Raw genomic sequence first — 27,017 nt, forward strand, 5'->3', positions numbered from 1 at the left:
GCAAATGTATTTGGTAAATCCAATAAGGAATAATTATCCAGGCCATTCTTTTAGCTCATCATTTGTATTTGTATTTTACTGTAATCTCTTTTATAATATACATTTTTTTAAAAAAAATCCATTATTTCTAACAATTTTTCTTTTTATTCTTTCTACAATAAATCAAATGAAGTTAGTTTCAGCTCTGTAGATCTTTCAAGGTATTCTCTTTCACATCTGTCATTGTTTAATTGACATCTTTTTGTACAAAGTCCTGTCATAAAAACAGACATCATTGCTGACAGTACAAATGGTACTTTCTGTCCCTATTTTTCAAATATCTCCTGGAATATTTTGGATGTCATACCATTTTCTACCATTTTGTCCAATGCTGACCAAAGACAATCCCCTTTCCCTGTTTCTTTTGCTTTTATGCTCAAATGTCTGAAGAAGGTTCTTGGATGAAAAGCAAAATGTCTTCAAAGAAAAACAAGAAAGTCCAGTTGCCTTATGAAAAAGTTGGGATCTCAAATGTCTGTTACAACAATTTGGTCCACATAAAGAAACCATTTATTTATACACTTATTTCCAAGAATGTCACTTATGATTCAGTAGACATAGGACATGCCAAAATTCTTATTTGTATTTTTAAAGAAGAAAAGATACGTTGATGAGTATTGATAAGGAAAAGCCACAATTTTGGGGTAGATTACATTCCTATGATAATACCTAAATAGGTTGAAACTAATATTCTCCAGAGTTTAAGCATGAAAAATAGGAGTAGAAGACTTTTAGTATTCATGGTATTTTTAATTTCATTTCTTTATTAAAGATCCCAAATTGATTGTGAAAATCTCAAAAGGTGCTTGAGATATATTTTAAGTATTATAACCTTGGAGCATCAAGATATTTCCCTAAAGCCTAAAGTCATAGTTAATCAACACAAATTAATGTGCTTTAATATTCTCTGGGCCTAATTAATAATTTGTTTCAGAGAAGAAAATGTCAGATATTGATCCATGGAAATTCATATGTTACTTTCATGTGTACTATTAACTTTAACTACTGTTAGAATGGTAGACTTTTGCAAATAATAAGAGAGGAAAGTGAAATTGTCAAAATGGCTTAGCCTTTTCACTTCAATGCTATTCAAGTTTGCAAGAAAATAATTGCAGCTAAATTAATAGGTAATTGGAAATTTGATGTTAAAAATTTATCATGGCAATAATATATGAACTCCCCATTCTGTTGTTATCCAATAAAATGAATTTAATTAAAGTTTTGCTACTAAAAACACATTCTGCAATTTTCCTGAAGTTAATTTCTTAATTGTACATTTGTTTTCTGTTTTTCAATGCTGTTTTTAATTGCTGTGAGCCACCCAGAGTCACTTAGGTGAGATGGGTGGATACACAAATTGAATAAGTAGCATAAAATAGCATAAATTAAAATAAAATACCATTCACGTTTTCTGTTCACACTAAATTCAGTGGAACTTTTAACTCGGATAAAAGAGCTTAAGATTTTAATTGTACTCTGCAGAATTAGTTTAGATTCACAATCTTTCAGTTTCTCCTGTGAGTAAAGAGATTGAAGCATGAAAGTTTGAATTTATTGTATTATAAATGCAGTCCTGGTTTCTTTGTGTACTTTGTTCTAGCTGATTTGATGTGTACTCAGTCTCTCCATTGCTAACTCATCTATGAGATTAAACTCTTACACTCAAGAGAATGATAACAGTGAGATATAGAACATTACCTGGAGAGAATTAGTTCCTTATGTTAGATGAGTTTTAATCATCACTCTTCAGAGGTTTCTCCAGGGTTTACCCTAAGCTGGTACCCAAAGAGATATAGGAGCAGGTTGTAACACAAAACAAATATATATTTGATTACAGTGTAGTTTAAAAGCTTCCAGGTTATTTAAATCACACAAATGTATCCCAGAAGTCTTTATCTGCCAATCATACTTTGGCAAATGAAGAAACTTATACAAGAATATCTGTACATCTCAAAAATAGAGTGCCTTCTTCTAAATGGTATGTCATCAATTTAAGTTGTGAAAATAATTGCTATGGCTTCCCATATTCTTTTTTTTTCCTTCACAAGCCCTGTATAACAATTATAGTACTTAAACCCTATGTTATGATAAACCTATTCAGTGACTAATTCTGCTTGCACATGTCCCAAGTTTCTTTCCCCTATATATAACAAGGAAAAAATTAGATGACTAATCATCAGCATCACAAATTTGATAAAAGAAGACATGGTCAATAGCAGAACTGTTAAATCCTTGATAGGAATATGTGCAATATCATCCAATCCTGAGATATTTTATTCTGGAGTCTCCAAAGATCAGCCTTGACTCAGATAAAATAAATAAGCTAGAGATGAGATGACTAAATTAGACCTAAGCTGGGCAATGCATTGCTTGCAGAAAATCTATTGCTTTAATAGAATTTGACAAAAATAATAACCAGAAATATGTCATTTTTGTTTAAATGCATTTTGGCAAATACTAAGGCCAAGGGTATAGTATTTCAGATTCATGTATTTTGATTGAAGAAAAGATATGGGGGGGAATCTAGAAAACAGCAAGCAATTGTTTTTAGGCAATTACAGTTTGGTGAGGGGACAGGCTTTCTCAAGAGTTATGGCCAGTGCCATAATAACGCTACCAAAATGGGGAGAACATAAGTATCAGCACTTTCCTGTGATGGGCGGGAGAGAATATGGGAAAGGATTGTAGGAGATTAAGGGCCAAAATAGGTTCACTGTTTAATCATTTGTTTATTTGTTTAGCTATCAACCTAAACACTTCTTGTGGGTTAAAATCAGTAGATTTGCTGCTAAATTTCAGTCACTTGGTCCAAAAATACTTTGAAGTTACAGAATAAAGATTTGGCAACTGAAATATACACTATTAATGGAATATGTGTAACTCACTACTGATCTAGGGTCCGTTTAGGAAATTTTCAGATTTACTTGTGTAAAAATGTACATCCCTTCTCATGAAATGAAGGGACTGATATACATTAACATTCACCTCTATAGAAGTAAAGACTAGCAATGTAACCTATATGTGTGACTATTTACAAATATGTGAATATTTGATGTTAAGAAGTGAAAGGAGGGAACTCCAAAAACTATGCCATATAATTTTTAAAAAATCCCATAAATGGTTGAAAAGTTATTTTGGGTGACTTTCAATTTTGTTTTCAACAGACATGCTTCCAGTCAATCCATATATCCAAATCAGAGCAAACACACACACACACTCAATTCAACTAGCAACAAAAGTGGCCTTATGTTTTATTTATTGTATTAAGCATTTAAAAAGTGGCAGCAATGCGATAAAAAACAGGCAGCCATTTAAATTATCTGTATCTATCAAATGAACATAAAATTTCCACAACTGCAAAAAAATAAAAATGAATGTTTAGCATGGATAGTCCCAAAGAGTGTATTTTTTATTATTCCAGCTTTAACCCTTTTATGTACAAAATAGAGATGGAAAATAGGATACTGGGTAATTCCTCCTCTATTATGCCCCATGTTACACCACTCCTGCACGAGCTACATTGGCTTCCGGTTACCCTCCGAGTGTGAATCAAGGTGCTGGTAATAACCTTTAAAACCCTGCATGGCTTAGGCCCGGTGTACTTGCAAGACCACCTGCTGCCATTGTCAACCTCCCATCACCCGGTTCGCTCCCACAGAGTCGGCCTCCTCAGGGTTCCGTCGGCCAGGCAATGCCAGCCGGCGACCCCCAGGGGTAGAGCCTTCTCTGTGGGCATGCCGACCCTCTGGAATGAGTTGCCTCCGGAGCTGTGGACGGCCCCTGACCTTCGGTCCTTCCGCCGTGACCTGAAGACGTGGTTGTTCCAACAAGTGGGCCTGGACTGACTACGATTTTTAATTAGGCTTTTACTGGGTTAAATTGTTTTGTAATTTTGTATTTATTGTTTGATTCTCTTTTAAATTTTTTACTCTGTGTTTTTAAATTTTTATTGTGAGCCGCCCTGAGTCCTCAGGGAGAAGGGCGGCATATAAATTTAATAAAATGAAATGAAATGAATGTATGGGAATTATGCAGCAAATGCATATCATACATTAATTACAGCTTTCTCACTTGAATTAATGTTCCTTCTATTTATTTTGAACACATTGTTTGAAATTTTGATTCCTACTCTTTAGAATCCTAGAGTTATGAATTATTCAGATGAAAGTGGGTGAATGTTCCAGAATAGGAAAGGAAAATTAAAAATAAGTGTTAACCAAACAATCTAGAATGATATCTTGTGATTTTCTTAGGATGGGAAATACTAATTCCTCATGTTTCCCTTTTTTATCACTTCTAAATATAAATAGAAAAGAAAGAAAGAAATGTGACAGGTTTTCTGTACTAAGCTCTTTTACCATTCTCAGCTGATATTTGTTAAATTTAATTAAAAAGGAACCTTTTTTTAGAATTTGTGCAAGCAAACATGGAATAAAGCATCCTGAATCATTTCTGTAGAGCTTTTTGGCACTGTACAATTTTAAAATAGCTAAGCAATCTGTAGAGTGTTTAAAGTAAAAAAAAATGTAATGAAGCTGACAACTTGGACAGCAAACCGAAGGTAAATGCAATTTAAAACAGCAGATTTAATATCCTGGTTTTGGAGAGGGGGGAATGAGGTTTTAGATTGGAAATGCTTGGCATATCATTAATTAAACTGAAAGGTGCATTCCTGTAGTACTCTAATACCTTATAGAAAACCCACTGAATTTATGTGAGTATAGAAATTGGTAAATGTTTGTAGCTAATGGTTTCTGGCTCATTATTGCTTAGAACTCCTGAAAGTTCTTGTTTGGTTTGGTTGGAAAGCTTGCTTTCTGTTCAGAGGAAATCCAAAGTAATGTTCCTGTTGTAGAAGGAAAAGTCTTCATCATGGTTCAATCCAAGCCGGGAATAAATAACATGGTGACTGCTTTAGAAAGAAGGTTGCAATTTATTGAAGAAGAGAGAGAGAGCACATGTAGGGAGTGGGTTTTATACCCTCTTGGGCTTTTGTTTGGAGTTGTTTCCAGTTCCAGTATGAGGCTTTGTATTTCCTGTCTCATGTACTTTGACCTGAGTCTAAGTGTGTCCCTTTAGCATCTGTGGGTTAATCCTATTATGTCCTGTCTTAGAGTTTGGGTGGGGTAGCTAGATTTTAAGGTTCTTTGTCTTCCTAAGCTTCTAGCTGGAGGGTTACAACCTTCCTGAATGGATTATTAATCTGCATTTCTACAGAGCTGGTTTCTGCTTGTGGGAGGGAGACTTGGGGCTATTAAGAAAAAACAGGGCATGCTTTTCTGCCTCTTTAAGATCCTTTGAGGAAATATAATTTTCTGCCTTTTTAATATTTCCTTCTCGGGGGGGGTTGACTTCCCACACATAATATTCTTATAGCTAAGGGGCAGCACTTGTTATTAAATCAAGGTTCATATCAGATTATAGTTGTTGGCTTTTATTATTATTTTTACTTCAGTGGCCAAGGATGGAGAGATGACTGTATGGTATCATGCCAGCAGGCAAGGCTGGGATTTCTCTCTCTCTCTCTCTCTCTCTCTCTCTCTCTCTCTCTCTCTCTCTGTGTGTGTGTGTGTGTGTGTGTGTGTGTGTGTGTATGCACGTGCTACATGCTTATATTCTTTTTTTCCTCTTCTTCTCCAAACTAAGTATGAAATTGTGTTGGTGATGTTTGGCAGTTTTCCCCTTGACATTTGGCAGTGCTACCTCCCAGGACTCCAGGAGCCAGAAAAAAAATACTGTAGGGGCACATGCATGTTACTAATTGTCTAGCTGAGCTTGGTATCTATCAATACGTATAACATAAACTACTGCTGGAGGCATTGGGAGCTGTTATTTTCATACAGAAGCGGTCAAGTACATAGGACCCAAAATTATGGTGTTTCGTTTTTTTATTCTTTGCTTACCTAAAAAGAGAGCGCATGAGTTCTTACAAATGAAAGCGTTTGGGTGTTGGTGACATCTTCTCTTCCAATCCAATATGATTTTTAATACAACCATTAATCCATATATGGTGTGATAACAGAGATGCCACACAATTTATCTTCACTCGTGATAAAGAGATGGTCTAACCAAGAAAGCTCACTTCCAGCTAAACCCGATCTCCCCATTTCATGAATACAAATGCCATAATAGCAAGGTTCAGATGTCAAGAGTCATTGTAGCTACAGATAGATAGATTAGGTATCACTGTATGTTCATGTTACTCTTGTTCTCATGTAATAGAATTGTGGACATACGACCTTGAATCCTGATATTGTTATTTGGCTTATAATGAACTGCAGCATTATGTCTGATCAGCACTTGGAAATCACAATGTGCAGAGGAATACAAAGAATTGCAGGAAATAATGTTTTGATTCATTAAGTGCTGCTTCCCCACCTCTTTTAATTAGCCAGGGCTACAGCTTAAAGCCAAAGGACACTGTACCATTTGAAGGACTTCTTTGATATGAGACCCCAAGGCAGCATCTTTAACACTTCAGGTCATCAATATTTTTTGTGAAAATTTATATTTTTAATCAAGTCCTACCATGCTGTTATATTTTCCTTAGTTGCTAATATTAATCTTTTCCCAGGAGACAGGTGCTTTTTAAAGAAGGGGTAACATGATACACACGTTATATCTAACCTAAATAAAAGCTTATGAAATTCCTTTGGGAGGTTTTCAGATTAAAAATGAAAAGCAATTCCCCCCCACACATGGACATTATTGCTCTGTTGTTGTAACTATCTTACCTTAAAAAACTATCTTACCTTAAAAAAGAAGTGTGCAGGGTTTTTTTCAGGCTAAATACCACAATTGGCCTTTAGGTAATGGGTCATGAGACATCCTAAAAAATTAAACAAACAAGGAGGCAGTATAACCAAGAGTTAGAACAAAAAACTGGATTTAATTTGAATGTCATTTAAATTGTTTAATATAGTTAAAAACTATTACTAACAATAGATTAATAATTTTCTCTTCTGGTCTTCCTCCTATGGAATAGGGAAATCTGCCTGCAAAGACTTTTATTCTGTTTTGTTTTGTTTTTAGTACTTTATTTCAGCATAGTTCTTGGTGGCACTATTTTTCAGATTCACAGCCTGTCAGTGTCCAATAGTTTCATAGCATGAAATTCTAAAATTGTGCTTAGCACCCTGCAATTTTGCCAGTCCAGAGATGCTGGCCATGAAGCTCCTGAATCACACAGCATCCAGTTTAGGGACCTAGCTGGCACTGTCTCCTTGTTCCTTGGTATGCCCTTTATTGGGTCCAGCTGATTGTTCCATGGTGCCATGCTAGGACCATGAAAACTTGACAGATTTATGATAATTGATTCCTGCACTTATATTTTTCTTAACTAAAATTCTAGTACCTGTTTTTGTGAACCTCGTTAATATCTTAATTGATGAAGCTGCGTTAGCTAAAATCCCAGAATGTTACATATATTCCGGAGTGCTGGGAGTATTATAAACAGTAGCAGGATTGCTTGCTAGATCTTTTTTCCCCCTTGAAAGGGATTATGAGAAGGAAATGGTCAGGATATACATTAAAGCTGAGAAAAATAAGTTAATGAAGAAGAGCCAATTCATCTAATCTACCACGGGGAGGATGGACCCAGGTGCAGACCGAATTGTTAATTCTGTTAAAACAACACGCAATGATGAACATACTTAGCTGGAGTCTTCATGTTCTACAAGGCACTGAACACTATTTATTCCACCATGATTTTTATTCTGATAGATCCTAGGTGGCCATTATAATTAACACCTATTTATTTTGTATTTTATTACTGCTTTTATTCTGTTCCTTTATTGATATTTGTTGCAAATTGCCCAGAAACATGGATTGCCATTTAAAAGACAGTTCATCTCAAAAGAACCTTCAGATAAATTATCTGAAAAGAAATACATGGTAGTAGGAAGCACATTAAAGTAGTGAAAGCATATGGAAACTAATCAAAGAGAGAAGCAACCTAGAACTAAGGAAAAATTTCCTGACAGAACAATTAGTCAGTGGAACAACTGGCTTCCAGAAGTTGTGAATGCTCCAACACTGGAAGTTTTTAAGAAGAGACTGGACAGCCATTTGTCTGAAATGGTATAGATGATCTCCAAGGTCCCTTCCAACTTTTTATTGTTATTATTATTGATCATCACACAGTCAGCCAGATGTTCAGACTGGATTTGGCATTTTTGTCTACCTATTGAGTCCTTACCAAGGACCTGGGATAGGCAAATGTGGATGTTTGATGGTATTATAGATATTGTTGCAGGATGGAACCAGTTCTTAGTAAGGACGCCTTTTGCAATTGACTAATGCCGAATTTGTTGATGCCATTGGTGTTCAAGTGGTGCTCCAGTTGTTTTGGGATTGCATCCAAGGCACCTATTACTATTGGTACTACCCCTTGCTTTCCTTTGCCACTGTCTTTCCATTTCTATTTGTAGGTCTTTGTATTTTGTTATCTTCTCCAGTTCTTTCTCATCTGTTCTGCTGTCTCCAGACACTGCCACATCCACTATCCAGACTTTTTTGTCTTTCTTATCAACAGTTGTTAAATCCGGGGTGTTATGTTGCAGGTGTTTGTCTTTTTGAATTCCCAGAGCAGTTTAACTTTCTATTTTATGATCCCACCAGTTCTTGTTTACAGGCAAATGATATTTCTTGCAGATCTTCCAATGTACCATTGTTGCTACTTTGTCATGCCACTGCTTGTAGTCAGTCTGTGCAATCTTCTTGCAGCAGCTTACCAGGTGGTCCACTGTTTCTTCAGCTTCTTTGCATAAGCGGCACTTCTCAATTTTGACTTTGTATGCATTTGTCCTTAAGGCTTGGTGTTGTGCAGCCAGAATTAGTCCTTTGGTCTCTTTCTTCAACTTTCCTGCTCTTAGTCATTGCCAGGTTTTGTTATTATCTGCTTTCCCAGATATTCTTTTAATGTACTGGCTATGTAGTGCTTTGTCTTCCAATGCCTCTATTCTGTTCTTCATTTGGTCTTTCTTGTAGGCCAGTTTGGTCTCTCCAGTAGTCAGTAAGCCTTCCTGATATACTAATTTCAATGCATCTTCATCATTGTCCTTCAGATATTCTTCCAAAGCCATTTTTTCTTCTTCAACCATCTGATGTACTTGCAGCATTCCACGTATACCTGTTTGCCTCGGTATACAGAGTCTGTCGATGTCACTGCGTGGATGAAGGGCATGATTCATTGTCATTATTTTTCTGCTCTTCCTATCCATTGCTTTTAGTTCTGCTTGAGTCCAGTCCACTATTCCAGCTATGTATCTAATGACTGGAATTGGCCAGGTGTTGATTGCCTTCACAGTATTTCCTCCATTGAGCTTGGACTTTAAGGTCTTCTTCACTCTCATGATGTATTCACCTCTAATCTTTTTCTTGACTTCACTGTGCTTGATGTTGTCAGCTTGAAGGATACCCAAGTATTTAAACTGATAAGAACAGATACTACACTTGATCTTAGCCAAAAGGCCGAGAAGTATTTGTAGTAATCTTCCTCATCCAGACTCTTAATGTTATTTTCGTGGGCCATCTTGATTCCTTCAGTTTTCACTATTTTTCCTTGTTTGAGAGTAAGTGTGGCACATTTGTCCAAGTCAAACTCCATTGCAATATTTTGGCTATAGATACGGACAGTGTTCAGCAGCAATTCTATTTCAGATGATGTTTTTCCATACAGCTTCAGATCATCCATGTAAAGGAGGTGGGATAGTCTGGCAGATGTTTTTTGATGTTTGATAGCCATCTCCTGAGTTATTCAATATTGTTAACAGAGGAAACAGTGCAATAAGAAATAGTAGTGGTGATAATGAATCTCCTTGAAATATTCCTCTCTTGATATTAACCTCTCTCAGTCTTTCACCATTGACCTGCAACTGTGTCTTCCATTGTGCCATCATTCTTTGCACAAATTTTCTGATGTTTCTACTGACTCCTGTTATTTCTAAACACTTGATTATCCAATCATGTGGCAGAGAATCAGATGCCTTTTTGTAGTCAGATGCCTTTTTGATCTTTTGTTCCTCTGCTATTCGGGCGGTTTCCTTTCTGCTCAGGTGGAAAGAGATTGTTTTCAACTAGATGTTGTTGTATTGCATCAGCTGCCACACCAGTTAGCAATTTGAAAGTTGTTGGTAAGCAGCTAATTGGCCTGTAGTTCCCTGGTGCTGCCCCTTTTGCTGGATTTTTCATTATTAGGTAGGTTTTCCCAGTTAGCCACTTTTCAATTTCTCCTCCTTGTAGTATATTGTTGAACTGCTTGGCAGTGAGTGGGTATATAACAGTTAGATGTTTCAACCAAACCCCATGCAGTTCATCTTCACCTGGTGCTGACCAATTTTTGATCTTCCTTGCTCTTTTTTCTACCATTTTTGTTGTTATTACTAGTTCTATAATTTCAACTTCTGTTTTATTTGCAGCCACCTCTTTTAACCAAGCCACATCCTTGTTGTATTTATTTATTTTATTTTATTTTATTTTATTTTATTTTATTTTATTTTATTTTATTTTATTTTATTTTATTTTATTTTATTTTATTTATTTTATTTTATTTTATTTTATTTTATTTATTTTATTTTATTTTATTTTATTTTATTTTATTTTATTTTATTTTATTTTATTTTATTTTATTTGTTTACCGCCCTTCTCCCGAAGGACTCAGTAGGGTGAACACGGCAATAAATACTAAAATACAGAAATACAAAAATTAAGAAGAGATTAAACCATAATGCCCAATAAAACAGATAAATTACATAAAAACATGATAAAATCCCAAAACCCATCAGACCAGGCTGGCTTGTTCAAACAAATAGGTCTTTAGATCACGTCAGAAGGAGTGAAGGTCGGGGGCCATCCGGAGCTCAACCGGTAAACGGTTCCACAGATCCGACGCACCCACAGAGAACGCCCTCCCCCTGGGGGCCACCAGTCGGCACTCTCTGACCAGTGGCACCCTGAGGAGGCCCTCTCTGTGGGAGCGCACTGGGCGGAGGGAAGTTGATGCCGGCAGCAGGTGCTCCCTAAGGTACTCCAGACCCATGCCATGTAGGGCTTTAAAGGTCATTACCAGCACCTTGAATCTCACCCAGAAGACAACTGGAAGCCAATGCAGCTCATGGAGCAGAGGTGTAACATGGGAGTATCGGGAGACCCCCAACACAACTCTCGCGGCTACATTCTGCACCAGTTGGAGCCTCCGAGTGGTCCTCAAGGGCAGCCCCATGTAGAGAGTGTTGCAGTAGTCTAACCGAGAAGTCACGAGTGCATGAGTGACTGTACGCAAGGCATCCCGGTCTAGATAGGGCCGCAACTGGTGCACCAGGCGAACCTGGGCGAAGGCCCCCCTAGTCACAGTTACTATATGATCTTCTAAAGAAAGCTGTGAGTCTAGGAGGACTCCCAAGTTGCGGGCCCTATCTACGGCGGGTAATAACTCACCCCCCATAGTAAGAGATGGGATAATCTGAGTTTCCCGAGATGCCGGCACATACAGCCACTCAGTCTTGTCAGGGTTGAGCCGAAGCCTGTTCCTCCCCATCCAGACCCAAACTGCCTCCAGGCAATGGGACATCACGTCAAGGGCATCACTGGGGTGGTTTGGGGTCAAAATAAAAAGCTGGTTATCATCAGCATACTGATGATACCCAACTCCAAAACCACGAATGATCTCACCCAGAGGCTTCATGTAGATGTTGAACAGGAGAGGCGAGAGGACCGACCCCTGAGGAACTCTGCAAACGAGAGGCCTCGAGGTCAACCTCTGTCCCCCTGCCAACACCGACTGCGAACGTCCCAGGAGGTAGGAGGAGAACCACTGAAGAACCGTGCCTCCCACTCCCAATCCCCTGAGACACCACAGCAAGATACCATGGTTGATGGTATCAAAAGCCGCTGAGAGGTCTAATAGGACTAGGACAGAGGAACATCCCCTGTCCTGAGCCCTCCAGAGATCATTCACCAGAGCGACCAATGCCGTCTCCGTGCTGTACCCGGGCCTGAAACCCGATTGGTACGGGTCTAGATAATCAGCTTCATCCAGGACCAAAGGGAGCTGATGCGCCACCACGCTCTCAACAACCTTCGCAAGAAAGCAAAGGTTGGAGACCGGACGAAAGTTGTTTAATACAGCTGGGTCCCAGGCAGGCTTCTTGAGGAGAGGTCTCACCACCGCCTCCTTCAAGGCAGTGGGGAAACTACACTCACTCAAAGATGCAGATATCACTGCCTGGATCCAGCCTCGTGTCCCTTCCCGAGCTGCATAAACCAGCCAGGAAGGGTACGGGTCAAATAAACACGTGGTGGAGCTCAGCTTCCCAATAATCCTGTCCACTTCCTCCGGAGTCACAGGATCGAATTCCTCCCAGATAACATCGACAAGACCACCCATGTCCTGATCGTCAGACTCTGCCCAGTCGGAGTCCAAACCGGTCTGAATCCGAGCGATTTTGTCCGACAGATGTTGGCTAAACTCCTCGGCACGACCCTGCAAGGGATCCTCTCTCACCTCCTGGTTAAGGAGGGAGCGGGTCACCCTAAACAGGGCGGCTGGGCTATTATTTGCGAATGCGATGAGGGTAGCGAAGTAATTAGACCTCGCCATCCTCATCGCCGCGAGATAAGACCTAGTAAAGGATCTTAGTCACAATCGGTCGGATTCAGACCAGCTGGATCTCAAACAGCTCTCTAGGCCCCGTCTCCGACGCTTCATCTCCCGGAGCTCCGCAGAAAACCATGGAGCACACTGGGATCTGCACCGGGTCAGGGGCCGCAAGGGTACAACTCGGTCAAGTGCCTCCGTGGCTGCCTTTTCCCAGGCTTCCACTAAGGCATCTGCCAAGCTGTGAGCAGAGGAGGCAAGTGGGGACCCCAGAGCTGCCTGGAACCTCTCAGGGTCCATTAAGTGCCTGGGGCGGAACCATCTAGTTGGTTCAACAAGCCCACGGTGGGGAGTGGTAAAACGGAAGACCAGCTGCAGGAGATCATGATCGGTCCATGACAGGGGCAAAACAATTGGGAAACCCCCACCGAGATCATCTAACCACCGTCCAGATAGAAAAACCAAATCAAGGGTGTGGCCCCCCACATGAGCCGGTCCCTGAATTACTTGTGTCAGGTCCATGGCCGTCATAAAAGCCATGAACTCCTGAGCTAACTCAGATGATCCTCCCAGGGATGGTAGATTGAAGTCACCCAAAACCATAAGTTTGGGGAACTCAATCACCAGGTTATCCCATATCTGCTTCCAGAACTGCACTGTTTCTTCCTTGTCAGGTACTGACTGATTCATTGCAATTTCTCCATTGATGGATTGGTAGAAATGTTTCTGATTGGATTGAAATTAGAGGTTCTGCCTATAATTTGCAATTTGAGCTTCGTATCTACTGATTTTCCTGGCTATAGCTCTTATTTGCTGCTTTATTATTTCCAGTGCTTCCTTGATCTTCCTTGTTTCTAAGTGGTATTTCTTGATTACTTCTTTGGTCTTCTTGTTCTTCAGCTTCTTTTCTTTCATCTGTTCTAGCTTGCTTATATGTGATCTTAACTTGCTGATCTTATTTTCTAGTATAGACTTCCATTTTTGTGGTGCACTGTTTGTTTGTTTTTCTTCTTTGTTGATTTTGCATCCTAGATATTCAGTTATAATTGCAGCTGTGCTGTACATTAGTTGGTTTGTTTCTTGCAGTGAATTGGTGCTTATACTTGATATTGCAGTATTTGCATCTTTTAATGCTTGTGCTAGCTGTTTCTTTGGAGCAAGCTTCAATGCAGGCAGCCTTATTCTGTTGTTTTTATGCTGTTCTAGATGCTCAGTTATTCTTTGTTTCGATTCTTTTATTTCTTTAGAGGGCTTTGTTCTTCCTGAGGAAGAGGTGCCTGGTTTCCAAATGAGAACAGTTGTATATCTCTGCTGGATTCCTTCACTGCCAACTCCCCCTGGCTTGCCTCTACATTCTGAATTACATCTGGCAAGGCTTTTATTTCTTTGCCCTGGGTAAACCTTTGCAATTCGTCCAATTCTGTTTCTGTAAATACTTTATTTCGTATTATAAATTGGCGTTGATCTGCTAGTCTCTGTTCTGTTATTTCTGATTTTGGATGTGGTTCTTTCCAGAACTGGTGCATTCGTTTTAGATATCCCCTTTTGTTGGACTTGATCTGTAATAACAGATCATTATTCTTTGTTTTCAATCACATGTTGTTGTTATTATCATCATCATCTGAAATATTCCCAATACAACAGTATCCATGAGGTAAAAAAGGTAGAAAAAGTAGACAATAAACTGAAGATTAAAGTTTGAACATTCAGTCTGAATGTGATTCAGTCAATTTCTTCCTTTAACTTGGCTTCAAAGTGATTGTATAGTGATATGCTGATTCAACTGGGTGTTTTTAGAATGCATCAACAATTTATAGCATGTATGTGTATGGAAAACAACACCTTTTAATGAACTAAATCAATAATTTAAATCAAAGCTATGCAATTCTAAGATTCACAATGATAATTGGATTTGAGTGGACTCCTTGCCAAACCAACAATCTGAATCCATATTAGATTTCATTTAACTTGTTATCAAATCAAAATTGTGAATCAAATATTGGCACACAGCCTTAGCATTTAGCACAAATAAAGTTGAGTCAAGGAAGTTCATTTTGGCATGAAGCTAGAATATAGTATACTGGTTAAGATATTGTATTGGTTACGGGATCAGACTGAATGGATAACCTGGGGCCAGTATCTATCATTCATACTAAAATCTCACAAAATGATTGTTGTGGGGTTAAAATGAGGAGACCCATCTTCCCTAAACAATCTTAATAACTCAGAAAGCAGGTAGGATAGAAATGTACTAATAAATGAGAGAGTGCAATTAAATATGTAGACAGCCACTTTAATGAAATAATATCTTTCTAGTAATGGCTATCACCAGGTTTCATTCAAATCTTATTTTCAAGATTCTCTTCAAGGAAATCTTAATAACAATTTTTAGGCAAGTCCTAAGAGTTTGATAAGATTACTGAATTCTTTTTGGGAATTTTTGCAAAAAACTATAGAAGGATCAGGCATGTCTTTAAAAAAACAGTGTATATATTTCTTTCTCATGCAAATAGTTTATAAATGAATCATTATTTATACATCAAAGTCTAGAAAAAATATATTTTGTTGATATTCCAAAATTCTGAGATACAGCATGGGATTGTGAGGACAGGAGCAAAATAAAATACCATTGATTATATTTGTAGATGATAGATGATAATGCTAGATAAGATAACTTTTATTGTCATTTTGTTTTACTGTGGGCCCAATGGCACACATCAAAAATAAAAAAAATGTTTGCCTGCTCTCAAAGTGGAACACATACATGACACACACCTAACCATACTATATACTCATATGTATAGATCCACACCTCTACATATACATAACAAATAAATATTAAATACTGTTCATCTTGAATATATAATGGAAGGAGGAAACTTGAGAGTTCACAAGGTTAATGCTGTAGGGAATGAAACTATGGCTGAATCTGGATGTTCTGCGGATATCACAAAGCCTCCTCCCATAAGGTAACAAGGAAAACAGGTCGTGAAGAGGACCAGGTCGTGTAGTGTCCCAGATAATCTTATGGACCCTGCTCAAGCAATGTTTCTGTGCTATGTCCTGGATGGGAAGGAGGGAACTGCCAATAATCTTTTCGGCCATCCTCACAACTCTCTGCACTGCCTTCCTGTCTGAAGCAGTGATGCTTCCAAACCAGAGTGTGATGCTGTATGAAAGGATGCTCTTGAGTGGTCAGGACAGGGGAAGGAAGATGTGCTTTTCTCATGCGACTCAGAAAATGCAGCCGCTGCTGTGCCCGCTTCACCAGTTTCTCACTGTTGAGCGACCAAGCCAAGCTACAATTTTAATTGTTGAAATTATACACTAATTGGAAATGTATCCTCAAATAATAACAATGAACCTCAATCATGATTATTCCTTCAGCATTCTTTGAGAACTTATGAGCATAAAAAACAAATGCAATTGAACACAAATTTTTATTATACATAAATTCTGTGGCTTTACTTTACAGTAAAGTAAAGTGGCTATATTTAACACTATATAGTAGTAATATTGATTGTATAAACATCAGAGAGTATGACCATCAGTTAGTGGGGAAACAACAGGTTTTACCTAATAAATGTGATCCTTCTTGCCCCCATTAATCAACAAACATTTCATTTAAACATATTGCCATTGTTTCTTATGAGATGTTCAGTCCTACATTCACAAAGTCATTTATGAATGTTGATCAAGAAAAAAAATAGAATTTGGATATAATTTCAGTCCCCAACTTCTTAGACTTGGGCCTCCTTTCATATTACTGTAGTGTTGACATTTTCCGATGAGATAAAAATGACTTCCTTTATTAGAATCCAAATTTAAGATGATTTAATTTTCATTAAAATAAATGGGATGCACTTTGCAGGATTAGAATTATTTTTTTTGTATTTACTTTAGTGAAAACTCAAACATTTCCCCTCCCCCTTCTTTTTAATGGGAAAATTGTTTAAAAGGCTTTGAAACTCATCAAATTTAGTACACAATGCATTTTGACACAAACTTTTTTATCCCAGTATTCATCATTTGTGTGGTACTTGACTCACAAGCTAGAACTTGTCAATGTCAGCTGCCTTGTGACGCACTACATTATTCCTTGTGGGAAATGTTGTTTGGTACTCATTGTTTTTGGCCTCATTGTGCCTCCTGGAATCAATTACCAATCAGTACTGAGGTACGACAACATATCCTTTGGCACAGAAATCCATATTTGATATTATTCCAAACATTATTTCTCAAGAAGCTAAATTGTAAGGAAAGTTGTAAACTTTTCTAGTGATGGTTAGATAAACTGAAAATTTGTTATCAGTACATTATTTAGGGAGACTACCTTGATCATTTTCATTAGAAATTAAGTATATATATTAAAGCCCCTCTATGATAGGAATTTGAGAATGAGATATGATTAAAAAAAAAGCTAAAATCAACAATGTAAAAGACAACAGGTTAATAAAACATAAAAAACATTAAGAATTTAATTAAAATGTTTTGTTTATAAAAAGAATTATGTGGCCTTTCTATGAATCGTAGTGGTCTCCAAGAAATGGACACAAAACTATTGATCAAAAAAAGGGCAACACTAATTAGAATATGGATTTCCCTTTTTTAATATGATCAGTGAAGATCCTTATCTTCAACCACACATCTTTGGATCCATCAGTAGTATTATGTATTGTCATCCACCCCAATTTTGAGAGCCACCATCTTTAAATATGCTTTTTTTTGCGGGTTCATTTTCTGATGCTTCACGATCCCTTCTTTCTGATTTTCTTAGTAATTCTAATTTCATTTTCTTTGCCCATGTAAACTCTTCGGATGAATTAATGTACTGTACTCACCGGCAATAATCTAATATCATAAGTTGGAACAGATTTGGCCCCCTTACTAATCCAGGCATTGAATAGTCTTTCAATGTTATATTAAAATTTCTTCTCCTGTGAAAAGATATCTGAAATATCTTAGTAAGTAGCTCTGGCTACAAATCTACAGTGGAGATTTGCATTATCTCATTACAGAGATCCAAATTGAATTGATATCCATGTTGCTGTAGCATAATTTCTGTCACTTAGAGAAAGTTAACTGGCATTTTACCAGTTGTTCCTTCAACCTTTGTACAAGAATCTTTGACATCTATGCTAAGGCCTTTGGCGGGCTTTTCTAACTCCCAAAGAATGTCTCCAGCTTATTCAACCAGCAGTCGGTAGGGTTTCTTCTGAGTTATCACATAGCTTTGATCTTAATTTTATGTCACTTGTTTCCTCAGCTTTTTATGTGGTAATAATCACACGTGTTCACATATAATATGGAGAAGTGCCTGTAAGCTATTCATTGCTCAGCAGTGATAATATCTGTTGATAATGTGCTTGCAGTTCTCACTGTGCTGTACTTTGCAACACCCGGAGTTTAATTGAAAATACACTCTGACCTTGGTTTTCTTCACTGGGCACAGAAAGGACATAATTGCTGTGAAGCTACTGAGAGACATTATTCCAAAATGTTATATTGCTAATTTTAGCAGTAGAAGTCCCTCCTACTAAAAGAAAAATCCCAAAATCCAAATATAAATATGCAATGTGTCACTGTTCTGTATTGATAAAACAAGTATTTTTTTAAAAGAAAAAAATATCTTATTTCTCTGAACCACTTTGTTGTTTTCAAAATGCCATGGGAGTGTATGCATTTCTTTTAGTGATCTATTCCTCATTTATTATTACATAAACAGCTTGTACACTGCAGACCACAAAAATATCTACTCCATTTTACCTTCAAAAGGTTTCCATAGATACAAAGGACAAGATTATAATTAACATTTGCTGGACAGAGGATTCTTAACAGCATTTCCACTTTCATACATAATTGTGATTTTCCTCCCAAATATATTCTGTCGGATAAACTGTGATTTTAATGAATTTTCTATATGTGATTTTAATGGATTTTCTATACTGCTCTGTGAATATGTAGAATGTTTCTATTACTGGAGGTTTTAGAATTCCATGATTAGTTTTCTTACTTTATTTCCTTCATGTATGAATGGTTAGGCATCTAAAACAGTAGAAAGACTTCAGAAGATCAATGCCCTTTCAAAAACTACTGAAATGAGGATTAGATAGGCCAAGGATCAACCATCTATTAGTATAATGAAACAGCTGCTTTGTAACTCTCCCTAATCAGTAGAGATTACAAGTTTACAAGACCTGATTTAAAATGTCTTGCAATGAGGTGGAAAAGTAAGTTATTTTCCAAAGGTCAAAGTAAGAGATACCGGTTAGTTTTGTTGATGACAGTGTTTACTCAATTTTTCAATAGAAGTAAAATCTAAGCAACATATCTGATATTCCTATATAAATTCATAAGTTAATTATTTTTTCTAAATGGATTGCTATCTGAACAGTAATATATTTTCCCCTATTTTTCAAAGTACAAGATTTCTCCCACTGATATAAAATTAAACTGTTTGAAGCTTTAAAGGAAAGTCTTCAGCAGATAATATTTTTGTTCTACTAAACATGTGTATTGTATATCTGTACACTCTGGGTAAGTAATGTGCTTAGAGTTGCTGTAATTTATAAGACTTCACTTTGGGCTGATTTATAGGAAATTTCATTAATCTCTACAGCACAGGGACCTTGCAGTGAGCAATAGATTCAAAATGAATCCAGAGCTGGGTTTAGGTACAATCACAAATGAATCAGCACTCAGAGACTTTGAATAGTAATAATAATTTGTAAGTTGAAAAGTGAAATAACTGAAAGAAGTAATTTTGGAAGGTAACTTTGAAATTGCCAACCCTTTATTTTTGCATTTGGGACACATTAGTAATGACAGTTTCTGTCCTGCAGTGGTCAAAATATGAGGATTGGGGAAAATGTGTAATCACTTCAAACTTTTTCATATCTGTTTTCTGAAGTAAGCAAACAATAAGTATTCTGTCAGCAGATGTATTCAAGAAATAAAAGCGTTTGGACATCCCGTGGCATAAATAATTAAAGACATTTTCCTCCTTGGAGGAAAGATTTGCAAACCTAATCTGATTCATAGAAGAATTTTTCCCCTAAAACAATTTTTTTGGGGTAACTTAACCCACCTCTCAAAACTTCTGAAGAGTACCAGCGTGGGGAAGTATGATATACTAAGTACTTAAATTACATATAAAAGTGGAGTGTATATTAAAAAAATGCAGAATGAAGACTGCATTTAAACCTGCTTTTTTATTTTTTACTTTTGGTCATTTTGTGGCTTAATGAACTAGAGTTAAAAACATCACAACACATTTAAAAATCATATATACAATCAATCTCTTAAACTCTATTTCCCTTTATGTATGGTTTTGCCTATCGGTAATTGCTAAAAAGATTTCAAACCTAAGCATGCATGGTAAGGGTTTTATATTTGTGTGCTTTAGGGCTATGCTTTGTTACTTTTGCATGTGCAAAATGGCATGCTGGCTTTGGCATACACTTGATCATGCATAAAAAGTACACTTGTCAAGGTCTTATTAGACTGATTCATCATTTCTGAATGTTAGGCCGGTATGGAACTTCTGCAATAAGGCTATTATAAGCTATTTGCTCATATTTTTCATTTATCTTGCATCCAAATGTTTAAACAAAGAAAAACTGGTCAGATATTTTATTTTTGGCGGGCATGGACAGTTTGTATGCTAGACTGCTTTACTTGAAATTCTTGCCAAACCCTAGATGAAAAATATAAATCTCATTTTGACAATTCAGTCATCATTTTATCCTTATCCAAAGGTTAATGTTATGGATCTCCATCTTCAGTTTTAGAAGTTCTGCTAAGAATGGGTATTAGTTTCCAATGACCTGTACATCCAATAATTAAAAATCTCTAAAAATAAATTCCAGATAAAGGTTCTGAATATTCTTCTTTAAGTAATGTGATTACAGTAGTGAATTATCCAATAATATACTGTTGTCTTTAAGTTAATTATAAATGTTTTAACAGCCTTTTAAATGGTGTTATAATTAGACTTAGATTTATTAAAATGAATAATTTAATTCTGATAATTTAGCTTAATTTTCAGATTGATTTTATAAGTGGATAATTCAATCTTTGGCTGGTTACCTTCAGATGTGTTGGACTCTTTTTCTTAATTCCCAGCCAACATAATAGTGGTTGAGAATTGGATCAGAAAAGTTCAGTATATCTGGAATGTCTGTTAAAAACAGTGAATTGGCTTAAAGTAATGTTCATAGTTTTGTAATCTTGGCCAAAACAGTAGTTTCAGTAGGCATGTTCCTTAATTGTTAGAATTAAATTTAATTATACACTTTATTTTCTTTTACAAGATATTTTTTACACGCAAAAGAAAAACCTATATTGACCAAAGGGTAATTTTAATTGTCAACTTATATTAATAGTTAATCCCTGAGAAGTTTGTTTCTAGGTAGTTGTATATACTGCTTATGTGTAAACATATTTTTTAAACAAATCTGTGAATACACAATTTTAAATATGAAATCAAAATGCAATATTTGATACTAATATTGCTGTTTTCTTTTTTCTTTAGACTATTGGAACTCCTGAAGGACCAACTCCAAATAAATTATGAATGTTGAACAAGATGAGCTTACATCCACAGCAGATAATGATAGGTCCTAGGTTTAACAGGGCCCTATTTGACCCATTGCTTGTGGTGCTACTGGCTCTTCAACTTCTCGTGGTTGCTGGTTTGGTCAGAGCTCAGACTTGCCCTTCTGTCTGTTCCTGTAGCAATCAGTTTAGCAAAGTAATTTGTGTGAGAAAGAATCTGAGAGAGGTACCTGATGCTATATCTACTAATACTCGGTTATTGAATCTCCATGAGAACCAAATTCAAATAATCAAAGTGAATAGCTTCAAACACCTGAGGCATCTAGAAGTCTTGCAACTGAGCAGGAATCACATTAGAACAATTGAAATTGGGGCCTTCAATGGTCTGGCTAATCTCAATACTCTGGAACTCTTTGACAATCGTCTTAGCACCATTCCTAATGGGGCATTTGTGTACTTGTCAAAATTGAAGGAGCTTTGGTTGCGAAACAACCCCATTGAAAGTATACCTTCTTATGCTTTTAATAGAATCCCTTCCCTGAGGAGGTTAGATCTGGGAGAATTAAAAAGGCTTTCATATATCTCTGAAGGTGCCTTTGAAGGTCTATCTAATTTGAGGTATTTGAACCTTGCTATGTGCAACCTTCGGGAAATTCCTAACCTCACACCCCTTGTAAAACTGGATGAGCTAGATCTTTCTGGGAACCACTTAACTGTTATCAAGCCAGGGTCTTTTCAAGGATTAATGCACCTGCAGAAATTGTGGCTGATCCAATCCCAGATTCAGGTGATTGAAAGGAATGCCTTTGATAACCTTCAGTCACTGGTAGAGATCAATCTGGCCCACAACAATCTAACACTACTGCCTCATGACCTCTTCACACCTCTCCGTCTGGAAAGAATCCACCTGCATCATAACCCTTGGAATTGCAACTGTGACATCCTATGGCTCAGCTGGTGGATTAAAGACAAAGCACCCTCCAACACTGCATGCTGTGCCCGTTGCAACACACCTCCCAGCTTGAAGGGAAGATACATTGGCGAGTTGGACCTAAACTACTTCACATGCTATGCTCCTGTGATTGTGGAGCCCCCAACAGACCTCAATGTCACCGAAGGCATGGCTGCTGAGCTTAAATGCCGAGCATCAACATCCCTGACCTCTATATCTTGGATTACTCCAAATGGATCTGTTATAACACACGGGGCTTATAGGGTTCGGATTTCTGTGCTCAGTGATGGCACATTAAATTTTACAAGGGTGACCGCGCAAGACACAGGCTTGTATACATGCTTGGTGAGTAACTCTGTGGGGAATACAACAGCTTCTGCAACTCTTAATGTAACAGCACAGGAGTGTATTACTTATTTTTCAACCATCACAGTAGAAACTGTGGAACCTTCTCAGGATGAGGCACGGACCACAGAACAGGTTTGGCCCACACCAGTTATTGATTGGGACACCACTAATGCGACAACCTCTCTCGCACCACAGAGCACAAGGTCAATGGAAAAAGCATTCACAATTCCTGTGACAGATTTAATCAATGGGATCCCAGGAATAGATGAGGTTATGAAGACTACCAAAATCATAATTGGTTGTTTTGTGGCAATCACTCTTATGGCTGCTGTGATGTTGGTCATTTTTTACAAAATGAGAAAACAACATCACCGGCAAAATCATCATGCTCCAACACGGACTGTAGAAATCATTAATGTGGATGATGAACTTACAGGTGATACACCTATAGAAAGTCATTTGCCCATGCCTGCAATAGAGCATGAGCACTTAAACCACTATAACTCTTATAAATCTCCTTTCAACCACACAACAACAGTTAACACAATAAATTCCATACACAGTTCAGTGCATGAACCATTATTGATCCGAATGAACTCTAAAGACAATGTACAAGAGACTCAAATCTAAACCATTTACAGATTTAAGGGGGAATTTAAAACAAAAAAAGACAGTTTATTAAAAAAAATGACACAGATGACTGGGCTAAATCTACTGTTTCAAAAAAAGTGTCTTTACAAAAAAAGAAATTTATTTATTAAAAATTCTATTGTGAGCGAAAGCAGACAAAATTATGTGTATTCCTCAGAACCTCTTTTTGCTGCATTTATTTACCCTACTCCTAATTTCCCTTTCCTTCTTTCCCATACCTTCCCTTCTATTCCATTTGCCATATTTTTCATAGAACAACTTGATTCACTAAAGAACTGGTCTAGGAATTTTTGTAAGAATTCTGTTAATGCTTTGGGAATTTTTATGGTGAATTCTAGTGGTGAGATTCGGTCTATTTTGTCTTTTTTTATTTCATTTTCTTCTCATTCCCTTTTTGAAATGGTTCAGAGGGGAAATGGATGTTAGCAGTAGATTTACGAGAACAATCAAGGAACAGAAACAAACAAAACAAAATATTTTTCTTTTTCTTTTATTTTTTCACATTTCTGTATTTCCTGAAGGGACAATTCTGTGAAAGGGGAAAAAAATCCAAGAAATTAATTTTAATGTGAGCATCTATAAAACCCATGATCTTTTAAACAACTCTAGAACCAGGATTTGTAGTTCAAACACTAAAATAAGATTATAAATAAAATATTGTTGGTTTTTTTCTGTACTCATTTTTAGTGTGATGTTAAAATGTCAAAAGGTCGTTCCACATTTTACATTTTTTTTCATTCATCATTCCATGGCTTTCCTTCAAAAACATTCAAAATAATGGTAACAAAAATACTATAATAACATTTTGAATTTTAACTGAAAGTAATAATATACTTTTTTTACTTAATAACCAGCATACCATGCCTAAAAGTTAATGATCACAGACAATAATTCAGGAAAATTACTGGGGTTAAATAAATGAAATGAATTGATTGATGAAATGAATGAAATTTATCTTCACATTTGATCAGAATTTTTTATTAGAAAAGTCATTTTCTCTGTGGAATGCTCTAAAAATTCTTCCTCAAAATTTTGGTTGAGCAATTTGTTCTTGATTGGACACCATAGGATTTGCTTATCTTGTTAACAAAAATATGTGTGGGGGAGCATCCATTTTATATGTAAAGGTAAGAAGAAAAAGGAAGGAAGGAAGGAAGGAAGGAAGGAAGGAAGGAAGGAAGGAAGGAGAAAGAAGAAAGAAAGAAAAAGAAAGGAAGGAAAGAAAGAAAGAAAGAAAGAAAGAAAGAAAGAAAGAAAGAAAGAAAGAAAGAAAGAAAGAAAAGGAAGGAAGGAAGGAAGGAAGAGAATTGAAATGGCATTTTCTATCCAAAGTTCTAAAACCAGTGGTCCAAATAATTTGATCCAGCACTAATCTTAACTATGTGTTGGAGTGTGGCCTTAATTTGTAAATAAAGGTTATAATTAATCACAAGTATTTATCCAACTTTTTCTGGCTTTGTTGGTGTCTTCTATAGCAAGTCAAGGACATCAGCAAAGGGTTCAGATTTCACAAGGCTTGTTTGAGAATATATTATTAACCTATAGTTCTAGCCAACTTTTTGTTAGTGTTCATATGAAATGAAGTTTTCATTTATTTATTTTGATTGCATGAAAACGCAGCTGCAAATATGGATGTTGTTTGCTATTTAGCTCAACTGAAATATGGTTGAGCAAGATAAGCTAACAGATAAAATTGTGACACTGAAAACATCCAGGAACAGTATTCAACAACAGGAATTAATGGGGGTGAAAAAACAGATTCCCTTAATTCTTTTTCCTTTTATCTGATGTAGACCAATGATAAGTATAAGAAATTCAAGTGAGAAGTAAACCTCAATAGGAATTTTCAGCCATGAACTGAATTCCTTAATTAAAACAATATGAAGTGTGTTTCAGAAGATCCATTGAAATTGTTCTACCCAGAAGATCCATTCAAGATCATGCTTTTCCATGCCATTAATGAAGCAGTTATTATTTTTCACAGTTATGATGCAGAAACAAAATCAAAACCCAAGCCACTACAATCCAAATCTCTGAACTCACCAAGGTTTGTCTTAACTCATCAAGGTTCATCCCAACATTTCTTATAGATTAGACCTCAGCTTGGACAGAAAATTGGCATTTCATTAAACCCTTGAAAAGCTGATCTCTGTTTTCCTTTCTCCCTTTGACAAAAATGTTTAAAGGAGGAGAAAAATATGGATATCCATGTAACCAATAATCAAACTTGTGTTAATAATTAACATAAATATGTTTTTAAAAGCTAATCATTTTTTTAAAAAAATGTTCAAATGTTGGGCTTTATGGCTATTCTCATTTGAAAATAGTTGTGGCTGAGTTACAGTACAATAATTTCTCCTCTACAATATCCTTAAATAATACACCTGACTTGGGTAATGGAAAACAAGTATATATTAAAGTTCCTTATAGTAACTGTAAATCTCATATCATATAATAATTTGTTCTTCAGCAAAGTTTGGAAATTTACTTGTGAACTTTTCAAATCTTGTACCAAATAAGATGAGCCTTTAAAAGGCTGAATGTACCTGAAGCATTTATTGTTTTCCTCCCTATTGCACCCTTAAGAACCTTCCTCTACAAGTCATCAAATTTGCCAACGCTTTTTCCTTAAATTTATTGTTTCAGGCAAGAAGAGCAAGTGGAGAGCATGAAATAAAAGAAGCTTTTTTCCTGTTGTCTCTCCCCTCCCCATGACACCAGTATTTTATGTTCATTGGCATATTACAAATTTCCCTTTATTCTTAAGTGAAATTACATCTCCAGGAAAAATTGTTCTTAAACATTGGTTGTGTGTGTGTATATATATATATATTTGTGGCCAATTCATGGCATGGAAAATAGTGGTTAAGGTATTGGAATGGAACTGGGAGAAAACAGTTCAAATCTGCCTTCAGCCATAAAAGCTCTCTGAATGACTTTGAGCCAGTCACTCTCTCTAAGCCCAGTCAACCTCACCTGCTTTTTTGCTGTGAGAACTATGAATGTCACTTTGCACTGCTAAACAAAAGACAGGATAAAAATCAATCAAATCAATTCAAGTGGTTTCAAAATAGAATAACTTATTTAGAAAGTAAGCAGCCACAAGCCAGGCAGACAAAGAAGCGCACTGACAAGGGTAGTGATTTTGTTTTTCTTTGTTCTCGTATTTGAATATGGTCAACAGAATCAAACTAACCACAAGCAAAAAAAAACAAAAATATTCTAAGAAACTTCAGTTCTGCAAAGGAATCCAGATCACTTTAGTTTCAGCATGGATTCTGTTATGGGATTTTCCAAAAATGAACTTTAATGTCTGTATCCTAAATTAACTGTTCAATTCGGCTTAATAACATAGTTGTGTGACTTGCTCCAAAAACCTAATTTGCACCATATCAAGGACTGTTTTGCATCCAACAATTCCAACGTGGTTCATCCATTTGCATCTTTACACAAACCCAGAAGGTCAGTCATAAGCCTAATATTATCAGATACTTGATGTCCTTTAATGAAACTGAATTGTCTAAGGTTTGAAAGATTTCTTGTGAGCCTCTGGCTAGCAGAATGGCTGGCATGCTTTCCTTATATTCTTATGCCACTGAGGAAATTCCAACTGTCCTGGGGACTGCTGAGAGGGGGGAGCAGGGGCTTTCCAAATTTTTTGTTACAGTGACGTCAAATAGTTCAAGGTGCAGCTAACTCTTTTGAGAGAACAAGATCTCTGGAAGATTTTATTCTATCTGAAAAATCATTTTTCTCAATGAGCATGCTTACATTTCTGGAATATAAAGTTTTATTATACTTCAGAAACAGAAAGCTAATTTTGTTGTTGTCTCTGAATTATTCCTCCAAAATCTCTTATTGTGGATATAATCATAC

General features: G+C 36.6%; 1 protein-coding gene across 1 annotated transcript in view; it reads left to right on the forward strand.

Annotated features, from left to right (window-relative positions):
• LRRC4C (leucine rich repeat containing 4C) overlaps nucleotides 1–23,199 on the forward strand; it is an 89,179-nt gene extending 65,980 nt beyond the window's left edge. The window contains exon 2 of the mRNA XM_083353755.1: nucleotides 21,168–23,199. Within this exon, the coding sequence (XP_083209881.1) occupies nucleotides 21,210–23,120 (1,911 nt within the window). The 5' untranslated portion in view covers nucleotides 21,168–21,209 and the 3' untranslated portion in view covers nucleotides 23,121–23,199. The remainder of the gene's footprint in view (nucleotides 1–21,167) is intronic.
• Nucleotides 23,200–27,017: the final 3,818 nt, after the last annotated feature.

This window comes from Vipera ursinii, assembly GCF_947247035.1.
Source record: "Vipera ursinii genome assembly, chromosome: 1".
Taxonomy (NCBI): Eukaryota; Metazoa; Chordata; class Lepidosauria; order Squamata; family Viperidae; genus Vipera; species Vipera ursinii.